The sequence below is a fragment of the Anopheles cruzii genome, chromosome X (genome assembly GCF_943734635.1).
Source record: "Anopheles cruzii chromosome X, idAnoCruzAS_RS32_06, whole genome shotgun sequence".
NCBI classification, from domain to species: domain Eukaryota; kingdom Metazoa; phylum Arthropoda; class Insecta; order Diptera; family Culicidae; genus Anopheles; species Anopheles cruzii.
In genome coordinates this window covers 6,523,452-6,549,981 of record NC_069143.1, presented here as the reverse complement: position 1 = coordinate 6,549,981, position 26,530 = coordinate 6,523,452, and the positions used below count along the sequence as shown (strand labels likewise).

General features: G+C 43.0%; 2 protein-coding genes across 3 annotated transcripts; one reads left to right on the top strand and one right to left on the bottom strand.

Moving 5' to 3' along the window:
• The first annotated feature begins 196 nt into the window (after window positions 1-196).
• LOC128268988 (myosin heavy chain 95F) lies at window positions 197-14,067 on the top strand. Of its 2 annotated transcripts, XM_053006315.1 has the most exons (14): window positions 197-262; window positions 6,972-7,213; window positions 7,299-7,372; window positions 7,439-7,568; window positions 7,650-8,639; window positions 8,710-8,874; window positions 9,025-9,248; window positions 9,347-9,992; window positions 10,096-10,561; window positions 10,624-10,714; window positions 10,833-10,972; window positions 11,656-11,703; window positions 12,411-12,649; window positions 12,736-14,067. In XM_053006315.1, exons 2-14 carry the CDS (start codon window positions 7,033-7,035, stop codon window positions 13,122-13,124), a joined length of 3,783 nt encoding a protein of 1,260 aa, XP_052862275.1. In that variant the 5' UTR covers window positions 197-262; window positions 6,972-7,032; the 3' UTR covers window positions 13,125-14,067. The 2 variants fall into 2 exon arrangements, with proteins under 2 accessions (XP_052862275.1, XP_052862282.1); XM_053006322.1 differs by lacking the exon at window positions 11,656-11,703.
• Window positions 14,068-18,833: 4,766 nt separating this feature from the next.
• Window positions 18,834-25,431, bottom strand: LOC128278421 (PH and SEC7 domain-containing protein). The gene is made up of 14 exons (XM_053017153.1): window positions 25,297-25,431; window positions 24,556-24,622; window positions 24,107-24,321; window positions 23,984-23,989; window positions 23,123-23,233; window positions 22,567-22,992; window positions 22,087-22,368; window positions 20,932-22,022; window positions 20,646-20,839; window positions 20,364-20,559; window positions 20,025-20,293; window positions 19,544-19,917; window positions 19,337-19,477; window positions 18,834-19,251 (listed from the first exon to the last, which is right to left on the bottom strand). Exons 1-14 carry the CDS (start codon window positions 25,429-25,431, stop codon window positions 18,940-18,942), a joined length of 3,819 nt encoding a protein of 1,272 aa, XP_052873113.1. The 3' UTR covers window positions 18,834-18,939.
• Window positions 25,432-26,530: the final 1,099 nt, after the last annotated feature.

Genomic DNA, 26,530 nt, shown 5'->3' with positions numbered 1-26,530 from the left:
CTGGCGAAAAGTAGGGCACAAGAGGCAATGGCACAACGTTCAGCGTTCATACTCCAGGATCTCTATAGTAACTAACTGACAGACGCGTCGTAACGGTGCCGGCGTAGGTGTGTTGATGATGATGCAGTGCAATTTCCATAAAGCTACGTGTGCCATATTCTCCTTCCAGGCGCATCTTTTTCAGTAGGCCCTGAACCGTCAAACGGTGTGGAGTGAGATAGTGAGAATCGGTGATCGAAGCGCTTCGCACTTCCAGCTGCTGGTAACAAATCCCCTCTGGTATAGTTGTTAAATTAGCAAACGAATCATATCGAATTGAAATATTACATCAAAGAAAAGCCATCGGGCAGCGGCTCGTGCGGTGTCGTACGTAATTTAAAAACGGTTTAAATTTATCCAATACCGGACCGCCGTCGTGTTTAGTATCGCTTTCGGTGTTTTGATATGTTACAAGTTTGAAGCAATAAAACAGCGAATGGGAAGAACGAACCGAAGATAATATTAATCGTTCGCAAGGATCTATCGTTGGGTATGCGGTGGGCGAGTAAGAAGCCATCCCTTCCATTCGAGTGTGTGCTTTCGTTTGTGCGGAAGTGGGTGGGTGGCTTTATGTGCATGCGGTCAGGTTAATGCATGGGAGCGTGTGTGTGCCGCTTAGCGAGAATCGCTCTTATAACAATCAATTACCAGCAGCAACAGCAGCAGCACCACCACTACAACACACAACTATAACACAATTTCCCCAAACCCATTTACCCGGAAACGGTTTCTGTGCCGATGCATGGCGGGGAGCCCTATTCATAAGCCCTACGCTTGTGTATGGCAACGTTGGCGGCAGCTGCTACTACCCCAAACTTGCGCTGTATTGGGCGTAACATACACAAACGCAAAACTTTTTTCCGCCCGGTTGCAAACAGATACGGGAACTTTGCTACGTGGATTTTCGAAACCGGCGGTCTGACTGAACTTGATGAGACACGGTGGGGTAGGCACCATTAAATTAGTGAATGGTCGGCTAGAACACCTTACCGCAGGAGCACCTGACCGGGAAAATAGTCGCAGGTAATTGAATCCGCTTTCCCGGAGAGAAAATGAGCCACGTAACACACATCATGTACTTTCCTGTTTCTTTTGTAGCGATTGCTTCCGCGAAACAAGACCATAATATATTTGTGTTAACTCAATTATTTCAACATTCAGGTGGATATGATGTACATTAAAGTCAGTTGCCTACTAGCACGGCTGTACGTTGCCTACACGAAGTCCGGGCGATGATACATAGCCGTGGCTTTTAGGTTCGTTTCCTAACAAGCATAGCCGCTGTATTGTCCGGCAATTACAACCGCTAAGCTGTTTTTGGCCTGCAACAGAGACAATGTTAATCTCTGTTGCTTACTGTAACGTTGTCTTGTTACGGACGGGGTTTTTAGCCTCACGCCGGCTTCGGGAATCGAACCTAGGTTACCGACTCATCCATCAACGGTGCATTAAAATCGATGACATTACAGTAGTACCAACAAAGTTACCTACGATCCTTAGCCAATTAGCCAATGCCCACCAGGGCTGCACTTTGCGGCAGGGGCCTCCGTTTCATATTTTATATATGAAGTTGCCATGGTACAGTAATGCGATTGATAACGGAAGCATGTTTTAAGATTCCCTTGCAGTTCTTGAAAATGGTTAATGGTATTTTAAAGAACTTGGCCCACGCCAAAAATAAATCGTCAGAATCTGTTATTACAGTTATCTTATACTTTACTATAGCGATAACTTTGATAACAAGTAACGGCATTAAGGGGAATTTCGGGATTCAGTGCAAACCAAATTAGTTTTGTGAACTTTTTTTAAAGCATGAGTTGAGCTATTTTATCCCAACCTTTTGTACATTATTAACAATATTCTGTAATTTTTTCAAGCGGAAATACCATATCCAAGAGTACGTAAAACTGCCTATAGGTTCTCTAACGTTTCAACGTTTTCTAATTATTTATTTTTTCATTAATAAACATTTCCATTGGCTATCTAATAAATGTACACGGTAATTTTCCTTGAAAAACTCCGCCCCTTGTGGCTGGGAAATCCTCTTAATGTTGAAAAAAACCTTTAACGAAACGTTGGGGGGAGTTATTTAGTATGTTGAAAATGTTTGCCAAGTGGTCAATGTATCGGTCAAGTAGTTTTCAAATGGCAGTGAACACGGACTCTGTGAGTCAGTGTGAGGCCTTTATGTGAGTAAGGTAAGGTGCGGCGTTGGAAAAAGATAGCTAACTCTATGCTCGGCTATCGCTTAGTCTTGTAGAGGTGTTGGTTCCGCTGTCTTACCTTAGAGGTAAAAAAACCCACCGTCCACTTGATGATAAGAAGTCACGAAATGCTGCTCTTTATCGCCCTTCCGCGCACCGTTGATATGATAGCATCCACTTGATGCCCTACTTTTTTTGCTGACCTGTCAGCAGAACGGAACACGGACACAGGACGGAAATGTCAGATCTCAAACGATGATTTGCCATGGATCCGATCTTATAGCCACGAGGCCAGGTATTCTTCTTCTTGTTCGGCTACAACAGCCGAGCGATCTTTGTCTGCACCAGAGGCAATGTCAGTCTCTGTTGCTTTCTGTAACGTTGAAGTCACGGTACACTACAAAGGCGGAATGGCAGGCAACAGCAGAAGCACATGGATACCGGCAAAAAAGTCGGCAGCAATGTCCTTGCATATCTGTGGATGATGGGGGTGGGTGGTGGGGGGAGCGTTTCAGCGTAAAAAAACTTTTTGTGAATTGTTTTAAAGCAAGGAAAGGATTGAGGAAATTTATCCAAACCTTTTGTACATTATTAACGATGTAACGTGACAGAGCTTGTCCCAGAACGTCTTAGACGAAAAAAAAAATGTATGGTGTTTACCGTTAGACGAAACTCGTCTATCCCTCATGCAGAGCACTTGCCTAATTTTCATCACATCGTGTTGGGATCGTGGAATATAGCATGTACTGAATGCATTCCACATTCGCAATGCTTTCCACACTGTCGTAATAGCATTACCGATTCTTCACGGAGCGTATGTGTTCCGGAGGGTGCTGCTGCCGGTGTGCATGGTCACAAAGTGGAGCAAGTGCCGGATGGCAGTGTGCGGGTTACTCGTGCCCTAGCTTCACAGCATACCACCCGTGTTTAAAGGCATCTTTCATCACGATCATTTTGATGTCGTGTGTCGGTTCACTTGTGCAGAATAGGCACCGCAATCGTATCAACCATATGATTGATGCTGTAATACGCGCCACCCCTTAGGGTTGCCCAGTGCTTTGCTGCAAACACGACCGTCAGGTGATCATTGTCGACGATCATCTGGCTAATACAGCTAATGTTATGCAGTTCGATACTGAGAAACATAGAAAACTGTCCAGCTCATAATCTACATATCGTTCCATCATACGAAAACGCATGCGAACTGGCACCACACACCCCAGCAATTAGAACTATTAGCATATTTGACGTCGCCGGTGTGATTGTTGTTGGTGGTAAATTTTTCAAACTCGTCCATCGCTTTGTTCTGCAAATTATTCCGGCAATTGTCTTGGCAGAAGGCCGAGGAAAATAGCAACATTTTGCGTGTTCAAATGATCCGCGGTCGATGACCGGACGATGATGGATTGACACTAAATTTTTGTAAACAAACCGGAGGCCCACAGAGCAACTGAGGTGGTCAACACACTCATACTAGCACAAAGTCTAGCTAAAGTTCCGGTAGCTATTGTTCCGCACGCATTCCGGTCCACGCGCAAACCTCCGGTAGAAGTTGCAGCCACGAGGCTGTGGGTACATCTCACAGAAAACCCAAACCTCGGAAAGCTGTGTGGGATGTTGCCGCCAACAGCCATACAATTCCAGTCTGTCTGCTTTGTGCCGATTTTCCTGCGTATTTTATATATTGTTTTAATTTGGCCTCAATTTCCCAACCAGCCAATTTGGGCTATACCAAAGAAATCCGTTGCGCGGTACCCCACAACTGATGGTCCACTAGCTCAGCGGAGAACTATCTCTTCAAAAATGTGAAATCTTGGGGAACTTCTTTACTTATACTGTGCGTTGCCTATGTGCTATGTGGACCTACACTTAGCGGTGGCACTACGTTGCCGATCTGGTTTTGCAACTACGTCTAGCTACGAAGCAGCGACACACACGCGCCCCACCTAATGGTTTACCGTTGTAGAGGAAATTTGGGTTACACAGGAGAGAGGTTCTTTTTCAGCATAACAAATTTAATGGGGTCAACATGGGAGCAGTAACCAACATTGGTCCCCAATTTAATTTTTCATTTTGTTGATCGAAGAGACTTCAGCGATCGAAACATACGATCTGTCTGTCGTACGAATGTGTTTCTTGGAACCACATCCCGCGGACACTATAAAGAAATAATACACACCACACACATTCAAGGAACTAATTGATTAAATAATGGCTTTGGAGGTATGCTCTGCAGAGGTAATCCAGCTGAGATGGCGCTAATATATCGTCTTAGCCTGAACAAGAGAAACAGTGCAGAAAACATAATATTCAAATTGCATCATGCGGCGTGGTGATGACTGTGGGCGCATAGTTAAATGTCGTTTGTGTTCTCATTCTCACGAGGGAAGCCGATGAAGAGCAAGCCACGTCATAGAAGTAGTTACTTCAAACGCATCGGTAATGGGATACATTTTAAAACATTTGCCCCTGCGCTACAATTTGTGAATGCGCTGCTGGTGAGCGTGCGGCGCATAGTGCAAGGACTCTGTGTTTTGCCTGGATCTGATCGAGTCGTGTTACAGTGCAGTTACACTGGGGAAACAGAGCCCCACAGAGAGAGAGAGAGATGTAAAGGAAGAGTGAGAGTATCAGTGGTAATAATGTAATAATGAGCCTCAAATTTAATTGTAGGACACGCTTATTTGATCACCCCACCAGAGAACGCATGTGTAGCCGTGTTTGTGAAACAGCTAACAGAGCTGGGAAGCAAGTTGCTAGACGCTGTCAAGACTTTGGACGCTTCGGTCTAGTTAGCTCGATTTAAGATTACTTTACACTTTACAGGATATACCAAGAGCGGGCTGGTTTGGGCTAGGTTCGTAAAAAAAAGCATTGATGGTAATGCCAATGCCAATATTTTGGTTCCGATGGTCTTCTTGAGCAGATTGGAATCTATTTTAATAATTATTAAATAACATAACAACGGTCGTTATCAATTCCATTAAATCTGAGGTTAATGATTATGTTACATCGGAACAATGAATAAGTCATAACCTTGCCCTCGGTAAGCGCCTGACGGTTACAGGCGAGCGCGTCAGGTGCAGCACCGCGTTGGGTTAGCTCGGGCATCCGCCATCCGACCTTTTCTCACTTCCATTCGAAAATAACGTGTTCCACATTTTTCTCGATCCCAGGGCACCGGGTGCAGTCAGGGGATCGCAAGAATCCCTTCCCGTGTACGAACTCTCGGAAAAATCCATGCCCCAGGACCACCTGGAGTAGGTCGAAGTTCACGCGTGTATGTTTCCTACTGCTCCATTTGACTTGTCACGTTGGCCATGATCATTGAAACAAGTCTGGAGGAAAGTTTGGACGGTATTCTTAGGCTTACGGTTTCATGCAATTTTACTCTGGCTCTGGCTATCGTTTGCCGCCTTGAAGTCGATGAAGTGGTTGTGAGTGGTAGCTTATTTCATGTGCCATTACGAGCGAGTTATGGTCCAATAAAACCACACCATAGTTTGGTTTCCGTTATTGATAACACCAGTATTATCCGCGCCGGTGATTCACTGTGAAAAGCTCACGCAGTGACAGGGAGCCAACGGAGGTGGGTGGGGATGTGGGTACGCGGTGAAATCATTCATATAAGAGCAGCGTACGCTTATTACAGAAAGTTTTTTTAGTCGAAGATTGCTTTGATCAGCTGCCATCGGTTGTCGTAACGGCTTGATGTTGGCACAAGGCGTTAGGTGCTCTTAAGAAACTCAATCTTTTTGAAAAGTTGTGCAACATGGTAAAAACAATGCACGTACAACACAACATGCACAAAACAATGGCCGTTTTTGCAACGAACCGTGCAGTTGTGTTGGTGATAGCCTTACAGGTTACGCCGTTTATTGTTATTTAATGGTTTCGGCAATTCCATAATTTTTTTCCGTTTGACTTTCTCTAGCCATGGTACGGTGCTCCTAGTAATCAACTGCATAGGAGTTGTAAGGTCAAATAAATTAGTGGAGAAATGTTTCAAGCCATTTCGAGTTGTTTTATTTGATACTTTCTCCTCTGAAACATTTATCTCTTTTTCAATCTTTTACGCTCTGGTTTGACTAATAGAGAGAAAGAGAGAACGAGAGAGGGGAGAGAAAGAAAGAGAAAGGGGAGGACGTAACGGAGTGCGGCGAAGAGAGGTAGCGATCGATGACTGTTTGCCTCCAACTCTTGATTTGCTTTCCACAATTTTCATTTTTATTATGCATCCATTGCACAGTTGCTAGCGGCATGAATGTAGAGAAAACGCTTGAGGTGTTTCTATGATGTCGGCTCCCCATCTTCCTATCTCTATTTGACTAGAATAGCGTCGATCGGCACGAGAAGAAAAATGTACTGGTTTCCGCTCAACACAGCGCACAAGCAAGAAAGCGCACTGCGTACAATTTTGTCCATCTCAGCAAATTCAGAGGAGTTCTTTATTTGGTGTAATAATGCAAAACAAAATTTAGCTTACGCACTTTAACATGTTATTGAATGTAAAAATTAGCACTGATGTTGTGAAATGATCCCTTATGATCATATTTTCCATCTTCGATACAACAAAACGAAACATCATAACATTTACACGTACGTGAATCAAAACATCTTTCGGTACATGCTTGGCGCTACTTGCTGGTGATTTGAGTTTATGAACATTTGCTTATTACTGATACTTCGAATTGGAGGAAAGTAACCCTGTGGTACGTTTACGTTTAGGAATCTTCGTACAGCACCAATCGCGATAAATCTGTTCGGCTCATCTGCATGCGGCCGTAAAATGGATTCTCAGCTGGTCTGGGCACGCGACATACAAGATGGCTACGTGCAGGGTCGCATCACCGAGATCGGAAGTACCGAATATGAGATCCAACCTCTCAACAGCAAGTTGCCCAAGCGAAGCTGCATACCGGAAGACATATTTCCTTCTTGTGAACTTCCCTCCGACCACGACGACAATTGTAAGATCGTTTCCTCTGCACCACTTCGTTTTCTTTCCAGTCATTTCTTGTTAAACTCGTTTTTTTCCCTTCTAAACCTTGACAGGTGAGCTACTTTTTCTCAACGAGGCCACACTGTTGGATAACATTCGGAACCGGTACTACAAAGATAAAATTTATGTGAGGTGCAGTTATGGTTTGATATCAGCTTCATTTTTATTCATTCGGTTTTTGTTTAATCTCCAGACATATGTGGCGCATATTCTGATTGCAGTCAACCCGTACAAAGAGATCTCTGGTCTGTACTCTCACGAGACCCTCAAACGTTACAGTGGGCGATCAATCGGAGAATTGACACCTCATGTGTATGCTATCGGTAAGGGTTTTATTGTCCATCTAATGCGTAACCAGCGCACTCTCATGTTGTTGCTGTATTCTCTCTTCGTCGCAAAACCAGCTGACAAAGCAATTCGCGACATGCGAACCCTGAAAATGTCGCAGTCGATCATAGTGTCCGGGGAGTCGGGAGCTGGTAAAACGGAGAGCACCAAGTACCTGCTCAAATTTCTGTGCGATTCGGGTAGTGCGGCCGGCCCAATCGAGCAAAAAATCCTCGACGCTAACCCAATCCTCGAGGCGTTCGGTAACGCGAAAACAACGCGCAACAACAACAGCTCTCGCTTCGGAAAATTTATCGAGGTCCACTATGACCGACACTGCCAAGTGGTCGGTGGTCATATTTCGCACTATCTGCTGGAGAAAAGTCGCATCTGCACGCAGAGCCCGGACGAGCGGAACTATCACGTGTTTTACTTACTGTGTGCCGGGGCGCCAGCCGCATTGCGTGAGAAGTTAGCCCTAACGCGACCAGACGACTACCGTTACCTGGCGGGCTGTACGCAGTATTTCACGCGTGCGCAAACGGAGGCGGCGGTGTCAGAGTCTTGTAAATCGCGGATCCACCTAAAAAAAGGACCACTGCGCGATCCGGTACTGGACGATTACGAAGACTTCCGCCAGTTAGAAGAAGCACTTGGGAGGCTCGGGCTGAGTGAAGCTGAGCGCATCCAAATTTACTCTCTGGTGGCGGCCGTGCTGCACCTCGGAAACATACGCTTCGAGGAGAACCCGGAGGACATGAAGGGTGGCTGCCGGATCATGCAGGAGTCGGAAGCATCACTAAAAGTGACGGCTCGGCTGATCGGATTAGATGCGTCCGAGCTACGTCAGGCGCTCATGTCGCGGGTGATGACCAGCAAAGGCGGCGGCGTAAAGGGTACCGTTATCATGGTATTACTAAAAGTGCACGAAGCGAACAGTGCACGGGATGCACTCGCGAAAGCACTCTATTCCAAGCTGTTCGATCATATAGTCACCCTGATCAACCAGAACATCCCCTTCCAAGCATCCAGCTACTACATCGGTGTTCTCGACATTGCAGGCTTCGGTAAGGATATAAACGTATAACATTTGGTATACCGCTTTTCTAATTGTTTTTCTAATATTGTCTGCCATAGAGTACTTCACGGTCAACTCGTTCGAGCAGTTCTGCATCAACTATTGCAACGAAAAGTTGCAAAAATTTTTCAACGACAATATTCTCGCTGCTGAACAGGTCCTTTATTCCCGGGAAGGCCTCAATGTTCGCGAAATCAAGTACACTGATAATCAGGATATTATTGGTAAGCGTTTGTGGTGATTTGTGTGCGTAGTTCTATCAAAAGAATCTATCGTAAATAAGTTGAAAAGCAAATTGTTGGTTTAATTTAAAATCAAAAATAGCGTTATCGTACCTATGAAGTAACACATTAACTTGTCTCTATTTTTGACAGATTTGATAGAATCGAAATCGAACGGTATTTTCAACTTGCTCGATGAGGAGTCGAAGCTACCACGACCCTCGTTTTCTCATTTTACTACCGAGGTTCATGCCGCCTGGAGCGGCCATTATCGACTTTCGCTGCCGCGTGCCTCTCGCCTAAAGACCCACCGTTCCCTGCGCGATGACGAAGGATTTTTGATCCGCCATTTTGCAGGTGCCGTCTGTTATAATACGGTAGGTGTTTTATGAGCACACACGATGTGGTATTTTATTGATGTAAATGTTGTGAAGTCCTGTCACTAATGGTGTTGCTGTGTGGCGTCACATTTCAGAACCAATTCATCGAGAAAAACAACGACGCACTACACGCATCTCTGGAAAGCCTTGTGCAAGAGTCAGAAAATGCCCTCCTAAACGCGTTGTTTAGTGGAGGGTCGCGGGGCGGAAAACCAACTACGGCAAACGTTGGTAAACTTTCCTTCATCTCTGTTGGCTCTAAGTTCAAATCGCAACTGAGTGAGCTACTTGAGAAACTGCGTAGTAACGGAACGAACTTCATACGATGCATCAAGCCAAACAATCGCATGACGGACCATGCATTCGAGGGAGGTTTGGCGCTCGCCCAGCTGAAGTATTCGGGTACAAACTCGGTATTGGAGTTAATGGAATATGGCTATCCATCGCGCGTACCTTTCACCGAGCTGTACAACATGTACAGCAGCTATCTGCCGGTCGAGCTGGCACGCTTACAACCGCGCACTTTCTGCGAGGCGATGTTGTACTCGTTGCGGCTGAACTCAACGGATTTTAAATTTGGCATCACAAAAGTATTTTTCCGACCGGGCAAATTCGTCGAGTTTGACCGCATTATGCGTTCGGATCCGGAGAACCTGAAATCAATTGTTGCGAAGGTGAAACGCTGGATGGTGCGTTCGCGCTGGACAAAAAGTATTCGTGCGACGCTTTGCGCGATCAAAAGTACGAGTGTCGTTTCCACTGCTCCAGTGTCTCAGTTTATTTTAGCATACAATAACGGTTTCTTGTTTTATCCTTCATGGACTCCATTATTCCCTTCATTTAGTCAAAAATCGAATGATCTACCGCGGGAAATGTATCGTGTTGCTGCAGAAAACGATTCGAGGGTACCTGGCACGTAAACAACACCAAGTAAGGCTTCGGGGCATTACTAAAGTGAAAGCAATCAATGCCAATCTTGGCAAGATGCACGCAATCGCAGGGCAGCTACGGTCATCTGATCGGTATAGGATGCAGGAACGTATTCGAGTCGTTCAAGGTTTGATTTCTGAAGCCATAGCACTAATTAAGGCGAACCCGGTGATCAGTGCTACCAGCATCGACCTGCAGTACAGTAACATTATGAAACGTTTCGACGAAGACATGAAGCTAATCAACGTGAAGCTACAGGAGCAAAGAAACGCCGAAGAGCAAGAACGGCTAAATAATATCAAACTAGCCTTGGAAGCTGAACAGCGCCGAAAGGAGGAAGAAGAGAGGCGCCAGCAAGAGGAGGAGGAAACTAGAAAAAGGTGGTTATTCAAAAATCGCTTCTCGCTCCCACAGCTATAAGTGTTTGAATTCATTTTTGCAGAAAAGCGGAAATCGAGACTCGCCGCAAGGAAGAAGAGCTGAGGCGTTTGCGCCAGGAAAATGAGGATCGTAAAGCAGCGCTTGCTCTTCAGGTTAGTCATAATTTCTCATAAATCTGAGTAGTAATGCTTTCATGGGTAGAAGAATATAACAAGAATACAATTTTTCGTATCTGTTATCATTGTTCACCTTTTACTTATTCGTTTTCAGGACCAACTGGAAAAAGAGGCACAGGAAGATATACATTACAGACAACAGCTGGAGCAGGAACGGCGTGATCATGAGCTTGCCGTACGTCTGGCGCAAGAATCAAATGGACAGGTTGAAGAGAGTCCTCCCGCGCTGCGCAAGTATGAAGCCTACTATTCTCTATTTGCACCATGCACTAGATTCACGACACATTGCATATTGAACACATTAAACTCAATTGTTGCATTTTTCAATCATTTTTTCTGAACACCCACGATTTTTTCTAGTTTTCCTTAATCATGATTCACGTTTTGAACACTACAATTCCTGAAAACATTATTATCTGCGAAGTATATAGTCTATTGCCAAAACACATTTTTTCTACTCATTTTTTCATTTCACACATTTTTCTTCTCATTCGTTTTGTTCCGTTTGTTTTTGTTTTGAAGAAATACATCACCTGTATAAAGCGCTTCGCACTAGCTGTCAAGATTGGGACTTTATATACACTTAATAATATAATATAATATCAACCATTTTATTGGGTGTTGGTAAAATTGGGTGACGGTTTTCTGGGTTGTGTTCAGAATCTATTTTCTGCCACAACGAGCCTAGCACTACTTTGGTTTCTTTTTTTCCACTTAAGCATACACTCACTATAAAGCATTCCATAATTTCAGTTTAGTTAGTCATATTCTCTGACTCATTTTCAATGCATAGAATACAATATTTTAGCATGTGTTGCCGGTCGCAAACCGTTGTTGCCACACGATCACACTCACAATTTATAAAAACAACATTCTTTGTTTGTTTCCATCGTGTTCTTCAATCGCCAATACTCTAGCGGTACTCCAGAAGTCGCGCCCCTGGGCAACGCAAATCGATTGATAAGGTACATTTGTAAATTTTCAACATTTTATCCCGTCCACAAACCCAAACCCACTTCCGATCGCTTCTCTATATCTGTTGTCATTTCTTTTGGTTTTACGAGATATTGACGGTTTCCCACCGTCCAAATTTCTACCACACGCAATTTCGAACGCAGTAACTATAGCAAAACACCAGAATCCGTTCCGGTGTTTTTGTATCTCTTTGGTGCATTTTTGATAAAATATGGAATAACATGGATTTATTGTCGAGAAAAAGTAAAACGAAGCATCATAATTGCAACACATTTTGCAAAATGCAAAAGCATCCTCCATAGCGGCCAAACATAAGACACTCTTACCAAATTGACTAAATTCTCTGGAATCGTGCTGTAAAAATGTGTAAATACAGGGTAAACTTCACAGCTCACCGTGTGTGTGTATGTGTTTGTGTGCGCAAAGATACTGTATCTTGTCTTTTACCAATTTATCAATTTCCATTCCCAACCCCGGCACATCTTACATCCCCGTGATACACGCCAACAACAACTAATTCCGCTTGTGTTTTAGTTTTTCGAGAGGTGTGGAATTACCGCTAATGATGAAAAGCGCAAACTATTGCTGTTGCGTTTGCGGTGACCGTTTTCCGATCTGTACTTAGCTGTTCTTTGTTTCTCACGTTTTACTTACGTCGCCGTTACGTATGCTACTTTGTTTCTTATTACACCGGCAGATCGGAAGCAATCCGTGCTCAGCAGCAGCTTGTTGAAAAGCAAAAGCACGATCTTTCGAAATGGAAGTATTCGGAGCTAAGAGATGCGATCAACACGAGCTGCGACATCGAGTTGCTGGAAGCGTGTCGCCATGAGTTCCATCGTCGGTTGAAGGTGTATCATGCCTGGAAGGCTAAGAACCGTAAACGCACTATAATGAACGAGAACGAACGAGCACCACGCAGCATCATGGAAGCTGGTAAACAGATCTAGGACATTTTGCTAGAGACTGGTTGGTTTGGTGATTTGTATTTTTACCTTTATTTGTCTTTCTCCAATCGTCAGCGACACGCTCGCCACCGTTGCTGTCGCCGCGGCAGGAAGTCGTGCCGACCGGTAGCGTCCATCGCTACTTCCGCATTCCGTTTGTACGTCCGTCTACTGGTGGGGGCGGCACCGAGACCTTCGACAGAGTGGGGGATGACAACAAGCGTGGTTTGTGGTTCGCCCACTTCGACGGCCAGTACGTCGCACGCCAAATGGAGCTGCACGCAGACAAACCACCGATCCTGTTGATCGCTGGCAAAGACGACATGCAAATGTGCGAACTAAGCCTGGAGGAGACTGCCCTTACACGAAAGCGTGGCGCCGAGATACTCGAACACGAGTTTAACCGCGAATGGGAGCAGCACGGTGGCAAGCCGTACAGTCGGTTGAATGGAAAGAAAATGTAAGATCCTGCAGTGATTGAAAAATATATGAAGGAAGGGTAGTAGCATTCGCGGCAACATTGGCCGCGTACATTTCGTTAGCCCAGTATTCACTTCTTGCGTTAACTTCTTGCCGATTATTGGTACTATTATCGTATTACTGTTTGTAAAAGCGTAATGCCCGCCAGGATTGTACTTGTAGCTTTTGTCCATCGTATTAAACTTATTAGATTGGTGCTACCTATCGTACGCATAGCAACAGCAGCGTACATGATGGAACCGCTGCAGATGGAGTGTATACCGTGTCTTGATCAGGTGCCTTTTCTTCCGACAAGTTAAATTAAAAAAAATACAAAGAAAACTATATATTGAGTATTATGAAATGAGAGAGAGCAAGAGACGGGGCGAGTCTAGGATGCAATAAGTCGAGTTTCTAAGTTGTTTGCATTGATAGTTTACTTCCAAATATCCGTATACCTTCAAGCCTCGACTTATTTTTGAAAATATTTAAAATCCAGATTTATGCAAAATATAATAGTAGCGTATGTATGGGGTACGTTGGCGAATCGGAATTCGATAGAACAAATTATTACTATTATAACATTTTAAACTATAATCAGTGAAGAGATCGAATTTTGCAATTTAACTGACAATATAACATTATATATATGACTTCGATTTCATACATCTTTGTTTGTTCTTTTGTTTTCATTTACCGTGCGAAGTGCTAATATTTTAAAGCAGTGGCTGTGTGTTTCATGCTCTCGGCGTTTTGGTTTGAGCAGAAAATTCCGATAAAGATGACCGCAGTGCTTGTGATAAAATGATTAATTACAATAAAAACTGAAATACATTTAGGTTGACGTTATATTAAGATCTTGTAAACATTCGATTTCATGGCTCGTCCGTAGATCATCCATCTCCCTGCACCTTCTAATCGGATTTTAAGCGAAAAACGTCAGTTAGAACCCTGACAATGCAACTTGAGTGCAGAATTTTAAGACGGTGTTTACGGCTCGGCTCTGCCCGTTCGAATAATAATAAATAAATAACTCTTCCGATTTCTTGATAGAAATATGCACATTCTGCTCAGAGTGTTAAATTGATTGCTGTTTTGTATACCAGGTTTAAAATACGAAAATCTGATACTTTCCAAAGAAATCAAATGGTTATTACATTGAAATGAAAAAAACCTATTTCATTGAAAGTATGTGCCATGGCTAGATATACATTTCTAAGGCCGCCCAGCAGTTGTCGCGCCAAATAAGAAAGAGAAGAAGAAGAGACCCGTTATCGTTAGGGACGGAAACTCTCAGTTTCCAGTAGTTCATTATTAACCTGAGTTGTTTCGGATGTAGTTCTTTTGTACACCGCGTTTGTCCGATGCGTTTGTACATCGACAGAATTCTTTTAGGCGACCGATCTTCTCTCGACTTCTTTTCACTGTTAGGTACTAGCACCAGGCTAGATGGTGCTAGTCCGTTTGAAACCTCAGGAGTCGATCGGTTCAAAGGGCAGGGCATCTGTGCAGATGATTCAACGCAGGAACCGAGATCTTTAAGAGTTCCGAGTGCGTTTGGACCTACGCTCCTTCACGCAGTACATACAGATATGCGGATCGGATACAGTCGGTGTATTGGCGGTATACTGGCTCCTTACAGACTTTAGCCCGAAGCGATGATCAATCGATGACCCATGAGCAAGCCAGCTCTGAGCATGTGATTTGCACACCACTAGCTAGCCAGCGCATTTGCTGAACTGCCATTTGTAGCGTAGCTATGGTTTCATCAAGTCGTTGCGCTTCTCAGAATGCATATGTTCCATGAATTTTGTTTCATAATCGTGATTCTTTTTTGTAGCGTGAGTCTGTCGTCGCTAAAACCAACGCTTTCAATTGAGCCAAAAACACAACCAGCTTAAATAAAAAAAACTAAAATGATTGTATTCAGTGAATATAGTTTTCGGTGAATTGGTACTTTGCCTTCATTCACAATCATCTCTTCGAAAAACGCTGTCGTCGCTTATAATAAACATAGGGATAATTGGTTCAATGGTTACTGTGTGTGATACGCTAAGAGAGGGGAAAACAAAACAAACAAACAAAAAATTTAAATCAAAACGATTGACATGGATGATACTGCACACGCCTAATGCGAAACAAATCTACGAACTGTTTTCCTATAGGCCTAGTATATTTATATATTTTTCGGAATACAACAAACATTACACATACGATTACGAAATCAATAAATGCTCGCCGCCGTGGCAAGGTTTGGTCTCTCTTATTGAATCCTTGGGCTATCCCTGTATGCCTGACACAACACGCTCTCATCTTCAGTTGCCTATATAATATGAACGTTATCGTAGATTTTATTTATTTGAACGGAAAAAAAATAAATAGTAAGTTCAAAAAACTGCTCATGAAACAATCGATTTGACTGTCACTCGGTGATCACTAGACTTCGTTGTATCTATTGTGACCCTCCAAAACTTTATGGAAGCCACATGTATCCTACAGGGTACTGGTACAAGTGCGAGCCAAGGATGTCTGCCTGTGTGTGTTTTTGAGTGTATCATTCTTATACTCAGCCTTTTCATGTGTTTTTCTAAAAAATTACGGCTTGTTAAATTAAACATAGCGACGACAAAGCAGACACCTAAACGAAAAAGTAAAACCAAAGCATTTCTCACATATCTAAAACGAAACAAATGAGAATACTTACTTTACAGTCACAAAGATGTTTCGCCTGTGTTACGGTAATGATCGAGTAAATTATTCATAAATAACCTCGATCTTCAACCTCTCCTAACTCTCCTAACTGCCTACCAAACTGTCAGGTTGGAGCGATATGATTGCACCAGTTTAGGTCGATGTCTGCAGCTAGGGGAGGATCAGTACTACTGAGACGAGGTTTAGTTTTCAATATATCTTCAAGTTTCAATATACGCTTTCTCACGCTATGTTGATTGTACCGAAAGATTTAACGATGTCTAATCCCTGCTGTAACTGGACGATAGTTCAATAATAGTAATAAAAGGAGCAACCGTGACACACGTTTATTGCACTGCTGAAAAAGTAGGTATAAGGGATTGAGGATGGGCGATGTTGTGAATTTCAATAAACGGAAAATGTTTGCTTTGTTCTGCTGATTTCTAGATTTTCCTTTTTCTGATTTCGCTTTTTGTTATAATTATGAAAATAACTCTATCGATTTATTTTATAGCTTCATGTTTAACCACGTTAGACATAACGGGTCTGCACGCCCGGTCACCTAATGCTGTTGACTATTTTCACCCGTTTCCTTACGTTTATTGCAATCCTCAAGAGTAATCAATTTCAAAGAAGAGAATTTTTCGTTTTGCTATTGACACTACATGATAAGTAAACACTCTAACAGCTAAAATGTCCTATTTATTCCAACGCTCCATATTCTATCGTTGCTACGCAGCCGAATTTTGATGACGGGTTCAAGTGATTGCACATCAACCTGATCAGGGATGTTTTAAGCCGGCCGTAAAAGTGACTATCCGAAGTTTGAAAGTAAAAATACCGACGTCGGTGTAGTGATTTGTTGTCGTTCTCGTATAATGAATTTTGCATTTTCGTAGAGTGCGTATAATCATCACGTGACTACTGTCAATTTAAGGTTTCAGAGAATATGCTTTACCCATACTGAATGTTATTACGGACTTGCAAGCTCATGGATCATGACAAATATAACTTTCGCTTCAAATAGACGGAAACAAATTAGATTCCTTCACGACAAACCAGAAGGTTACTGACCAACATGTTTCTTTTTGGATGCCGCAAGCAAGCACAACAGTGAACACCCCTGTAACACCCATGAAACTACAATAAAAAAAATTTTAATTAAAGTAAACAAAATCACGTAAAACAGCATGCAGTAAAGATATGTTCACCTGTTCACATACGCAACACTAGAACATAATAATGAAAATGAGGAATAAATAATAAACTATTTTTTTCTAACAAAGAAAAGGAATTATTGATTGACTGTCGCGATGGAACTACATTGGATTGAGGGATACGATACGATACATGGATTCTCCATAGAAAATGGCTTAAGCAAATCTTCTTAATCCTCCAATTTGCCATTTGTCCTCGGAACCGGCCGTTGACAATATTATAGAAAGAAAAGAATTATTTACTTCAATTTGACGCCAAGCCGTACTAGAAAACGTGCCAAGACACTCTACCTTAAACCACCAGTCTGTCGTGGTGCAAGATCGCCCGTAGTCATCCCCCAGGCTGCTGTACTGATCTTTCATTCCATTCTGAGTACAACTGTTTAATAACGTATCCCATGTATGTGCAACTAAAACGTGTGTGTTTAATACTTGTCGAGCGCTTTCATTTTGTTTTAACTCAAATACTATGTTCTGATGTAAGTCGTCCGTAGATCATAATTGGCAGGCCATACTACAATGAACAACGGTTTGTGCATTTCTAGAGTTCTGCAAAATCGTGACATTCTTTTTGATCCATAGGCATAGTGATAGACGCAGAGCAAACACATAACTTTACAAATAAAGTTATACAAGGAAAATTATGAATTTCAAACAGGCAATGTATGCATATCATAGGGCGTATCTACTGTAATGGCAACAAAGGATTGTCACTTTAGTACCACTGATCGGCATATATCTGTAGTTTTCTTAAAATAAGAGAATATTTCAATGACCACGACAAACAATACCCGAAAAATAATAGGGCTTACTGATTATAGGGCTTCTAAAAGAGCCATTTGATACTTTCCTAACTGATGGTGTATAACCATTAAAAATATCTCCTTCATATAATACTATGCACAATAGAAGAATAGGAACCACACGCATTCACGATAGAATTGTTTAGAGTTAGATATCTCTGTACGTTAATGTAGGATCGCGCAGACGGTAAGTTCACTATCCTTTTTTTCGTTTTATATGACTTTCTATTTTAACCACAATCCCTATTAGCCTTCCAATATTTAACACTCTACTTTTCATCTTTAATGGTGACCAAAGCCTTACGCTTATTCTTTTTTTAACATAGATTGGTTGCTACAGTGATGTGACACGCTTTGCAAATCACTCATTTTTGGAATTTGTGTCTTGTTTCCCATTATTTTATCGATCTGGACTATAATTTGAATAATGGGTTGGCCGCACATTGCGAGCGTATAACCGGGCGTATTATAATAGACAAGCGACCATATCCAATTGTCCAATCCAATTATATATAATCCGCACTAAGTGTGCGGACCAGAATTTCTAAACGCAAAAACACGAAAACGTCAGCTTTTTCGCAGAAAAGCTAGTTGGAGATGAAAATTTAGTCCTTTATGACTACAGAACAGCCGCAGCATTTTCTTCTGCTTCTACAAGCGTCACTCACTAGCCAAAAGTCATTCGATCTCCTATCGATCATTCGATGTGTTGATGATTAGCAATAAAGGAAACAAAGTTTATTAATAATATTATTAGACATTATCGTAGTAATAGTATGGTGCATGTAACGATCTTGGTACGATCTGCGCCCGCTTTTAAAAGATAAAGCAGGATCTAATGCTTTCAATCATGATGGTTGGCTGCATAAATAATGAAATGAATTTTAAAAAAATTAAATATTTTGTGGTTCGGAACGAAATCTTAACGATACAATCATTCCTTCTGCTTGCAACCGTACTGTCCAATTTATCCAATCCCATGTATGTGCATGCATGTTTGTGAATATAGAAATGAATGATTCTCATCTGTTTTTAGATAGTGATCGTTTTTTGAGCAATGGGAGTAACAAAAACTATAAGACACAGGCGTATAATACTCCCATGACTCGTCAGCCAAATTCCTGCGAATCATCCGAACGATACATAGCAACTCCACCGTGCTCATACTTGTTTCCAACACCACCAGCTCGAAGATTGTTTGTTACTGCCACAGCCGCAGCCTCTACTTCGCCCTGTTGCTCGATTGTTGACTGATGTTGGTGGATAATGTTGCCAGCAATAGTGCGACGCCCTACTTCCTGCGGCTCAGAAGAACCACTAATCATCGATGTATCAGAACTATCGTCCTGGCTTCCAAGTTCCGCATGGTCCACACTGAGGCGGGAGCTTAACAAAGTATAGTACGTACGGTAGCGCTTAATCTGATCGGATAAGTATACGCAGAAGAGTTAGATATACAAATAAAATCTATAAATTGCCTACGTTGATGCTCTTAATGCCACTCACCTCGAAATCGAGATACTGCTCCTTATCTCGATAATTTTGCAGGTTCAAACCCTTATTGCCAGTTACGGGGTTCGACTTATGCTCCTCAAGCAGGCGCTTATGTTTATCAATCTGATGGTAGTGCGAAGCTAATTGTTCACGCTGAGAGCAGAAAAAACCATGTGACGACTAAAGAGCTTAATTCGAAAGAATTCTCGAGCAACTCACCATAAGTAACTTGCTCTGCATGCTGGGTAACAGTGGGCGTTGGAATCGCCGTTGACTACCTACGCCACCCTCAAGTGGTGGAGCCGAAAAAGCAGCACAAACGAAATTGATTGTGTCTATCCATGACTGAAGCTCCTTCGAGTCTCCCGCTTGGAATAGAAACTCCGATTGATCTGCAGTCTGAAGACGGAAGACGTGTTCCTTCTTTGTATAATCGATCGCTCGAGTGGCCAAAGCATGGTGGATTCGAATTGCATTATGAACGTGATCGGACATTTGGTATTTTCTGAACGTATGCTCGTCTTTATGTAGATAGAGCGCCAGATCACGTACCGTGCAGAAGACCATCTTCCATGACCGACGTCCAAAAGGAGCTGTGCGAAGCAAAAAAGATTAACATGAAGTGGTTTCATGCAAAACTGTGGTTCAAGCGTACACCAAAATCACCTTACTCTCGCTGTTGTTAACCTAGTATACTTACTCCGTTTATTGTTCGCTTCACTGCAACATTTCCGCATAATATAGCCTTTTTTATACTCCACGGCGGCCATCATCGAAGGCGTATCGAAGAAGGAGTTCGAACCAATCGCAGGACCCTGCAAACTTCCTCCGCCACCTCCAGCGTTAGCTACACTACCACCACCGATGCCTCCTCCTCCACTTCTCAAAATACCACTAGTTTCATTACTAAGAATTACACTGCCGCTATTATCTCCCACACGCCGGTCCTTTGCTTCTGGTTCATCGTCACTGTAGAGAAATGAACGGAAGAGTATGATAATATCTATTTATCTATCTTATCTATTTATTCAACACTTACACGGCCCACTCGAATGGTTGATTTTTTATTGCATGGTACAGGTGCTTGAGCACATCTTTAGGAAAGTTAATTCCATCATTGAGTTCTTTTAGATTTTCGATAAACTCTGTGCATGTCATGCGAGCTCGCCCCATGTTGGGACCATGAAGATCCGTGTTTAATAGCATGATTGCGCACGTTAGCGTGTGCACAGAATCTGCAACAGCCAAACAATACAAAAAACAAATTTGAAAATTTCACAGATTATAGATTTGATATTGGTTGTGTGTTCATATTATTTACCTTGAGAACGAAACGAGTCTGGGTTACAATCTAAGTAGCGACGAGAGAAATGGTTTAGAACACGTTCCCGTTCTTGTGTTTCACCAGATAGCGAAAACTGGTTTAAAAAGATGCGCAACGCCTCATCCAATGACTGGTTTTCAAAGTTAAAAAACTTCAGGTATTCTTCAGCAACAGCGCGGGTGAATTCGTTGCTAGAAATAATGTAATAAAACAGAGAAAATGTAGGGTGGCAAAATAACAACGTACTCCATTTCACTAGGCATTTGCAATAGAATAGGCTTACTTTTTGCTCAAATGCCGCGAAACATGACTTTTTTTGAAGCCCTCCAGATTAAACAGGCGCTTGGCTAATCGTTCTGCTGACGGAATATCTACACCTTTCGGTGAGTATTGGAAAGAGTGCAACGACTCGACGTCACTGCCATCATCCGAAACGGGCGGCGACGCCTCACGTGTTAAAAGTCCAACATCAGCAGCACCCACACTTACGTTGGCAGTCTCATCAATGGGTTCATATGCGCCAATGGGAAATCCACGTTTGCTATCAGTGTCGTTTTTAAATGCAGCACTATTAGTCTGAACGAAGTTGGCTTTAAGGTTACTACCTATAGCACCACCAATCGATCGTTTCTGCGAGGCACCAGTATTGATGTCTTCTTCCATAATCCCCCCTCTAGTGTCTTTAGTAGCGTCGCCAGATCGTACTGGAATTACGACACGGTAATCGCGTTCGACACTGGGGTATTCGCCACGAGTGAAAGCCTCTGACAACAAGATCGTCGAATCGGAATCTTCGCTTGGATCGCTAAGTATTAGATCCATTAGTTCACCCGTAGTAAGCAAATCTTCGCCGTTATCCTGAAAGTCTGGACTTGAGATGGCCTCGGACAAACTTAGATCCGTTCCGATTGACGTGTTTGCTATACCCGATCCCGAACCGCTACCCATTGTACCGGCTTGCAACGCGACAGCGCGTCCTGCTGTCTGCTGTTGGTGGCCTACAATATTTGGGCATCCGAGCGCTGATGAGATGTTACCGGGAGCACTAGTGGCACCTGGTTCTAACTGGCCACCATTGCCATTTCCCTGGTGTGAATGTTCTCGTGAACCGCCAGATGAGGTCATCACGGACGAAGAGACGGATGTGGGCGAAATCGGACTACCGCTTGGCGAATGATGTGTTGAAGAACTTGGCGAGCTTGAAAATGACACTACGGCACGTACGGCCGTCGTAGCCGACGCAGATCCCGGTCCCATCCTTTTATCAATATCGCCAGCTACATTGCCACCTATCTTGAAGGCACCAACGATGTCAGTCTGATGCGCTGATGGTCGATCATTTATCGATTTTTGTACAAGTTCGTGCTCGGAAATCTGCAAACAGAATGCGCCAATCAATAAATGTACTCCTCTTTCATGGTTTTTGATCTCAACCTACCATGGGATCCTCAGGAGCATCGTAGCGTGGGTCGAGCAAAGTATTCAGCGAGCTATTTACGTCCTCGTCGATGTCGATCGAAACAACTGCACCGATGCCTCCATCGCGTTGCGACTGTTGTAAATGATCCTCTGATCGGCTAGTCCGGAAGCCCACCGCATAACGTTTACGGATAGCTCCTCCATTCCCTGCATCAACAAATGCAGAGCCTACCACATCGCTATTGGTCGATACAGCACCCGCTCCTCCCCCAGTACCATCTAAGGATGCAAATTCCTGATGCTGTGATGAGACGGAAACAGGAAGCGCTCGTAAAGCTTGCGCAGCCTGTTGTACGTCTTCGTCATCATTCTCGTACAACCTTGACAGAGGAATAAGGCTTCCAACAGATCCTGGAGGATGGGCAGTTTGATAACTAATGCTTTCGTCAAAAATGCCTTTTACCATCATATAGTCTGGGCTGGTTGGTAACGAACTAACAGCTATCTCGTTATTAGATCGCTGTAACCCACTGGAGGAGTTACCACTCGCACCTCCACTGTTGAATTGGGATCCACCAGCAAATTTCAGCGTTGGTAGCTTCTCCCCAAAATCTTTACCATCCGAGACAATAGAAATCTGTGACGACTTCATATTGTAACTGTTGCTCAAGCTAACGAGGTTATCATCTATGACACTCTTTTGCTTGGTACGTGCGAGGTCATTGCCTCCGATCGACAGAAGAGGAGAAGATGGACTAGGCGGTTGTGTCGCATCATTGTCGATTCCGCTATTCGGTCCCACTAGACTAGTACTGACGCTACTGGAACGCTCTTCCGAGACGCTCGTCGAAGATGATAACGTATCGTAACCGATGGGTGCCATGTTCTTGCCTTTTCCACTGCCTCGCTTCTTGTTGGTTGTTCCCTGCAAGCCAAACAAAAGTGAGTGAAGAAAGCATTTATAATGCAAAATCAGGAGAAGCAAATTAACTATCCGTTACTGTATATACCTCAAGTTCGTATCTTGGTTCGAACCACGATTCTCCAGTCATTACATAGCGGCGGTCATCGGAGCGCTTGGAGGTACGCTCTTCGGGGACATTGTCGCCGTCTTCACCATCGCTGTTATCGTCATCATGATCATCTCTGTAACCTTGTGCATTCATCTGCGAAACCGATCGCGCAGGTTGTTGACAGACTCGGCGGTTGCTGAGCGGTGACTGTGGAGCACTCCACGAGTTGGTAGTTGGAATCTTGGAGCGCCGGCCGTTATCTTCCAATATATTAACGCGGAAAGTGCAACTATGCTGCTGTCCGCTACTGGCAGTCACCTTTGGAATCGTGTGGATTACTTCAGGCAATTTTGCGCGCTTCGCTTGTGAAAAACGGGGCGCTGGAATGGAGCTGGCTTTGCGTAACGTTGGGCTTTGCTTCGATGCATTTTTTATGCTGCTGGCGGTAGTTTGTTGCTGGTATTCAACTATCGGACTGCTCTTTTTGTCGCTCAAGTTGGATTGCGATTGAGAGAGATGTTTCTTGCCAAGAAATTGAACATGTTGGTGTACATGTTTATGAACGGCTTGATCTAAAGGTGGTAAAGGATGAAAATAACCTCCGTTATATTGCAGACCGCGTGAGTTTTCTGCTTTTTATTTACTTTCTAAAAGCATTCGATAGTGGTTTAGCTGAAATAGTTTCCACAGATACATACCACGTTTCATTTGGGCTCTTATGGGATCGGTAGCCGTTCGAAGGCATTTCAAAACTGAAAATATTTCATGAAATTACACCAGAACAGAATGGATGGACGATGAGCATAATTATCCAAGTTTGTCCAAGTCGCATTCAAATTTACCTTCATGAGGCGGGCTAAACTGAACATCATACCCATTTATCTTTAGAAAGACATCGCCTACTTGTACCTGAGTAAAAAAGAGCAGAGAAATGTGGAAACATACTAAGTGTTGTGTTGGAGTGTTGGAAAGCATAATAAGTGTTGGACGAGTTGGAAGCACAATAAGAGACGAAGCAAGTCTAACCTTCTCACAGAGAGCTGCAGGCGTATTCGGGTAGATACCAGAGATCACATGCTCCACCAGTTCCGATTTATATAGCTCAAACCCGAAGCCCCAGCGATCGACTGGACGTGGTATTGTAACAGTGTACACTTCCTCCTCCTTTTGTGGTTCCAACTGTGGACGAAACTCCCCGGAGCTTCTGGCCGCGCTACAGACTAGTTTTTTTATTTTCGCGTCTGAAATAGATATATGGAGCGTAGTAGAAGATGTTCATTCGCCTCGCGCAGTCTCTTACCTTTGCGTAAATGAAGTTTCATATTTTTCGGTGACTGTCTGATTAATTTGAGAACTGAAATTGATAGAAACAAAAGGTATTTGAGTTCGTTACGAAGACATAGCATGTGAATGAGGGACATAAGAAAAAGCTGATCAGGAATTAACACAGGATGATGCCAAGATGAAATATGTACCGTGCTTGCATTCTAACAACGTGACATCCTTGCCATTAATTTTCAAAATGACATCTCCGATCTCCACCTGAAACAGAAGAGATTAGTAACACGCAGTTAGTGGTACAGTTGACGATGCAACATGAATGTTTGAAGTTCGCAAAAATTCGGTTGATGGCCAGTGAAAATGTAACATACAGTGACGAAACAAATTTTATCATCTGAACATTAAAATAGAAAGTTAAATTGACGCGTCTTTTTAAATCGCTCTTTTAAACCGCTTGGTATTATTATATGATGTTATGGCATACATTGAGGAAAATATACTTTGTTTCACACCAGAGAAATTTTTCAATGTGAATGTAAATTAGCGAATTTCACATCCCGAATTTAAAACACAACTCATAGATAACCAACAGAGTCAATGCTAAAAGATGGTTTCGTTCAACGAACACGCAAAGATGACATTGCTTTGCAAAATGTGGCTTTTCTAAATCTTGAAACTGTTTATTAGACCTGAGCAGCATGCGGCATTGACAACGAAATGTATCGCACATCTAGCAGGCATCGACGTACTCAAAACCACGAAAAAAGAAAATGAGGCGCTTCATATCGTGCGCATCGATGCCTTGAACAACTGAACATTGAACACTTGAGCTACTCTGAACATTTCGTTTCTGTTGGCCCTAATTGGACACTAATTCAGCCACATATTTGAAAGATCGAAAATACGAAATTTGTGCACTTAATATCAATCTTTACCTTCGAACACATTGCTGCCGGTGAATGCTCCAAGATTTGGTAAATGACATGTTCTCCAGTTTCCAGCTGGCGAACCTTGAAGCCAAATGAGGTACCTCGTACCATCCGTAATGCGACCGTAACTTCTTCGGCCATTTTGGATGTCCGACTTAGACCAGACATTTAAACAGATCCGGCACAACGGCACTTACTAACACCATTAACAGGATGCTGCTGGAAGTAAAAACGATTTATTTTAAATATGTATTTTGTTGCGTACTCGAATTTGTAGTAATTACCATTACTTTTTTTTAATTTTAATTTAATAGGAATACAGTTATTCATGTAAGTCTTCATCCGAGCATGATTCCGGACATTTTTGTGCAAAATTATGGTGATATCCCCGACATCTCCCTGACAGAAAGCTCCACTGGCTTCGGAGTGTTTAATCCCGTAGCCGAAGTATTTTTTAAGCTGAAGCAGTCTTGACAACTCTGTCTCCAAAAATGGCAGAGGTTGTGGAACGAGGACCAACTCGGCAGATTCCTGTTTTCTATCTCCCCGCAAGTGTTCTTGCGGCTCTGGGAATGGGAATGTTTCCGAGGACAATGACCCAGAGAACAGCATCCTAAGTGGGAAATGGATCGTCTTCGGTGGTCGTGTCTATTAAGTAAATTTCATAAATACGGCCCAGTCTGTTCTACGACCCAAAAATAAAGAATACAATTTTCCCTAAATTCTCGTTGCACATCACAACACCTCACTGAAGATTGCTTCACACTGATTGAATGATGTGCCGGTGTTTGATTGCGTTGGTTGGTGCTGAAGACTGAACCAGCCATCATGGTTACCATGGGGATGGGCTGCTTCAAAAAGTTGACTTGAAAAACGGTTGCTTTGATTGTTGGCTAGCTGATCGACAGGTCTTTCGTGCTGGGGATGGGTTTGTGAAAGGGTCACCGCCTGCAAACGTTTTCGTAGGTTCACTAGACTTAACCACCAGCCGAAACCCGTTGCAGACGATGCAAAATCCAGCAGGCGATCGGTGTCTGGCAAGTTCGAATCAAAAGAACGTGTAATCTTTGGGTGCCCGTAACAAAATGAACCGGGAAATTATAAAGGAACATGAGGATCCAGACGAATGTGATTCAAACGATATATGACTGCAACGGATGTAACTTTTCCGGTACCGCGTCCGCGAACCTCATCTTTTTTTCTACACACACATACACGATCATTCATAAAAATGCCTAAA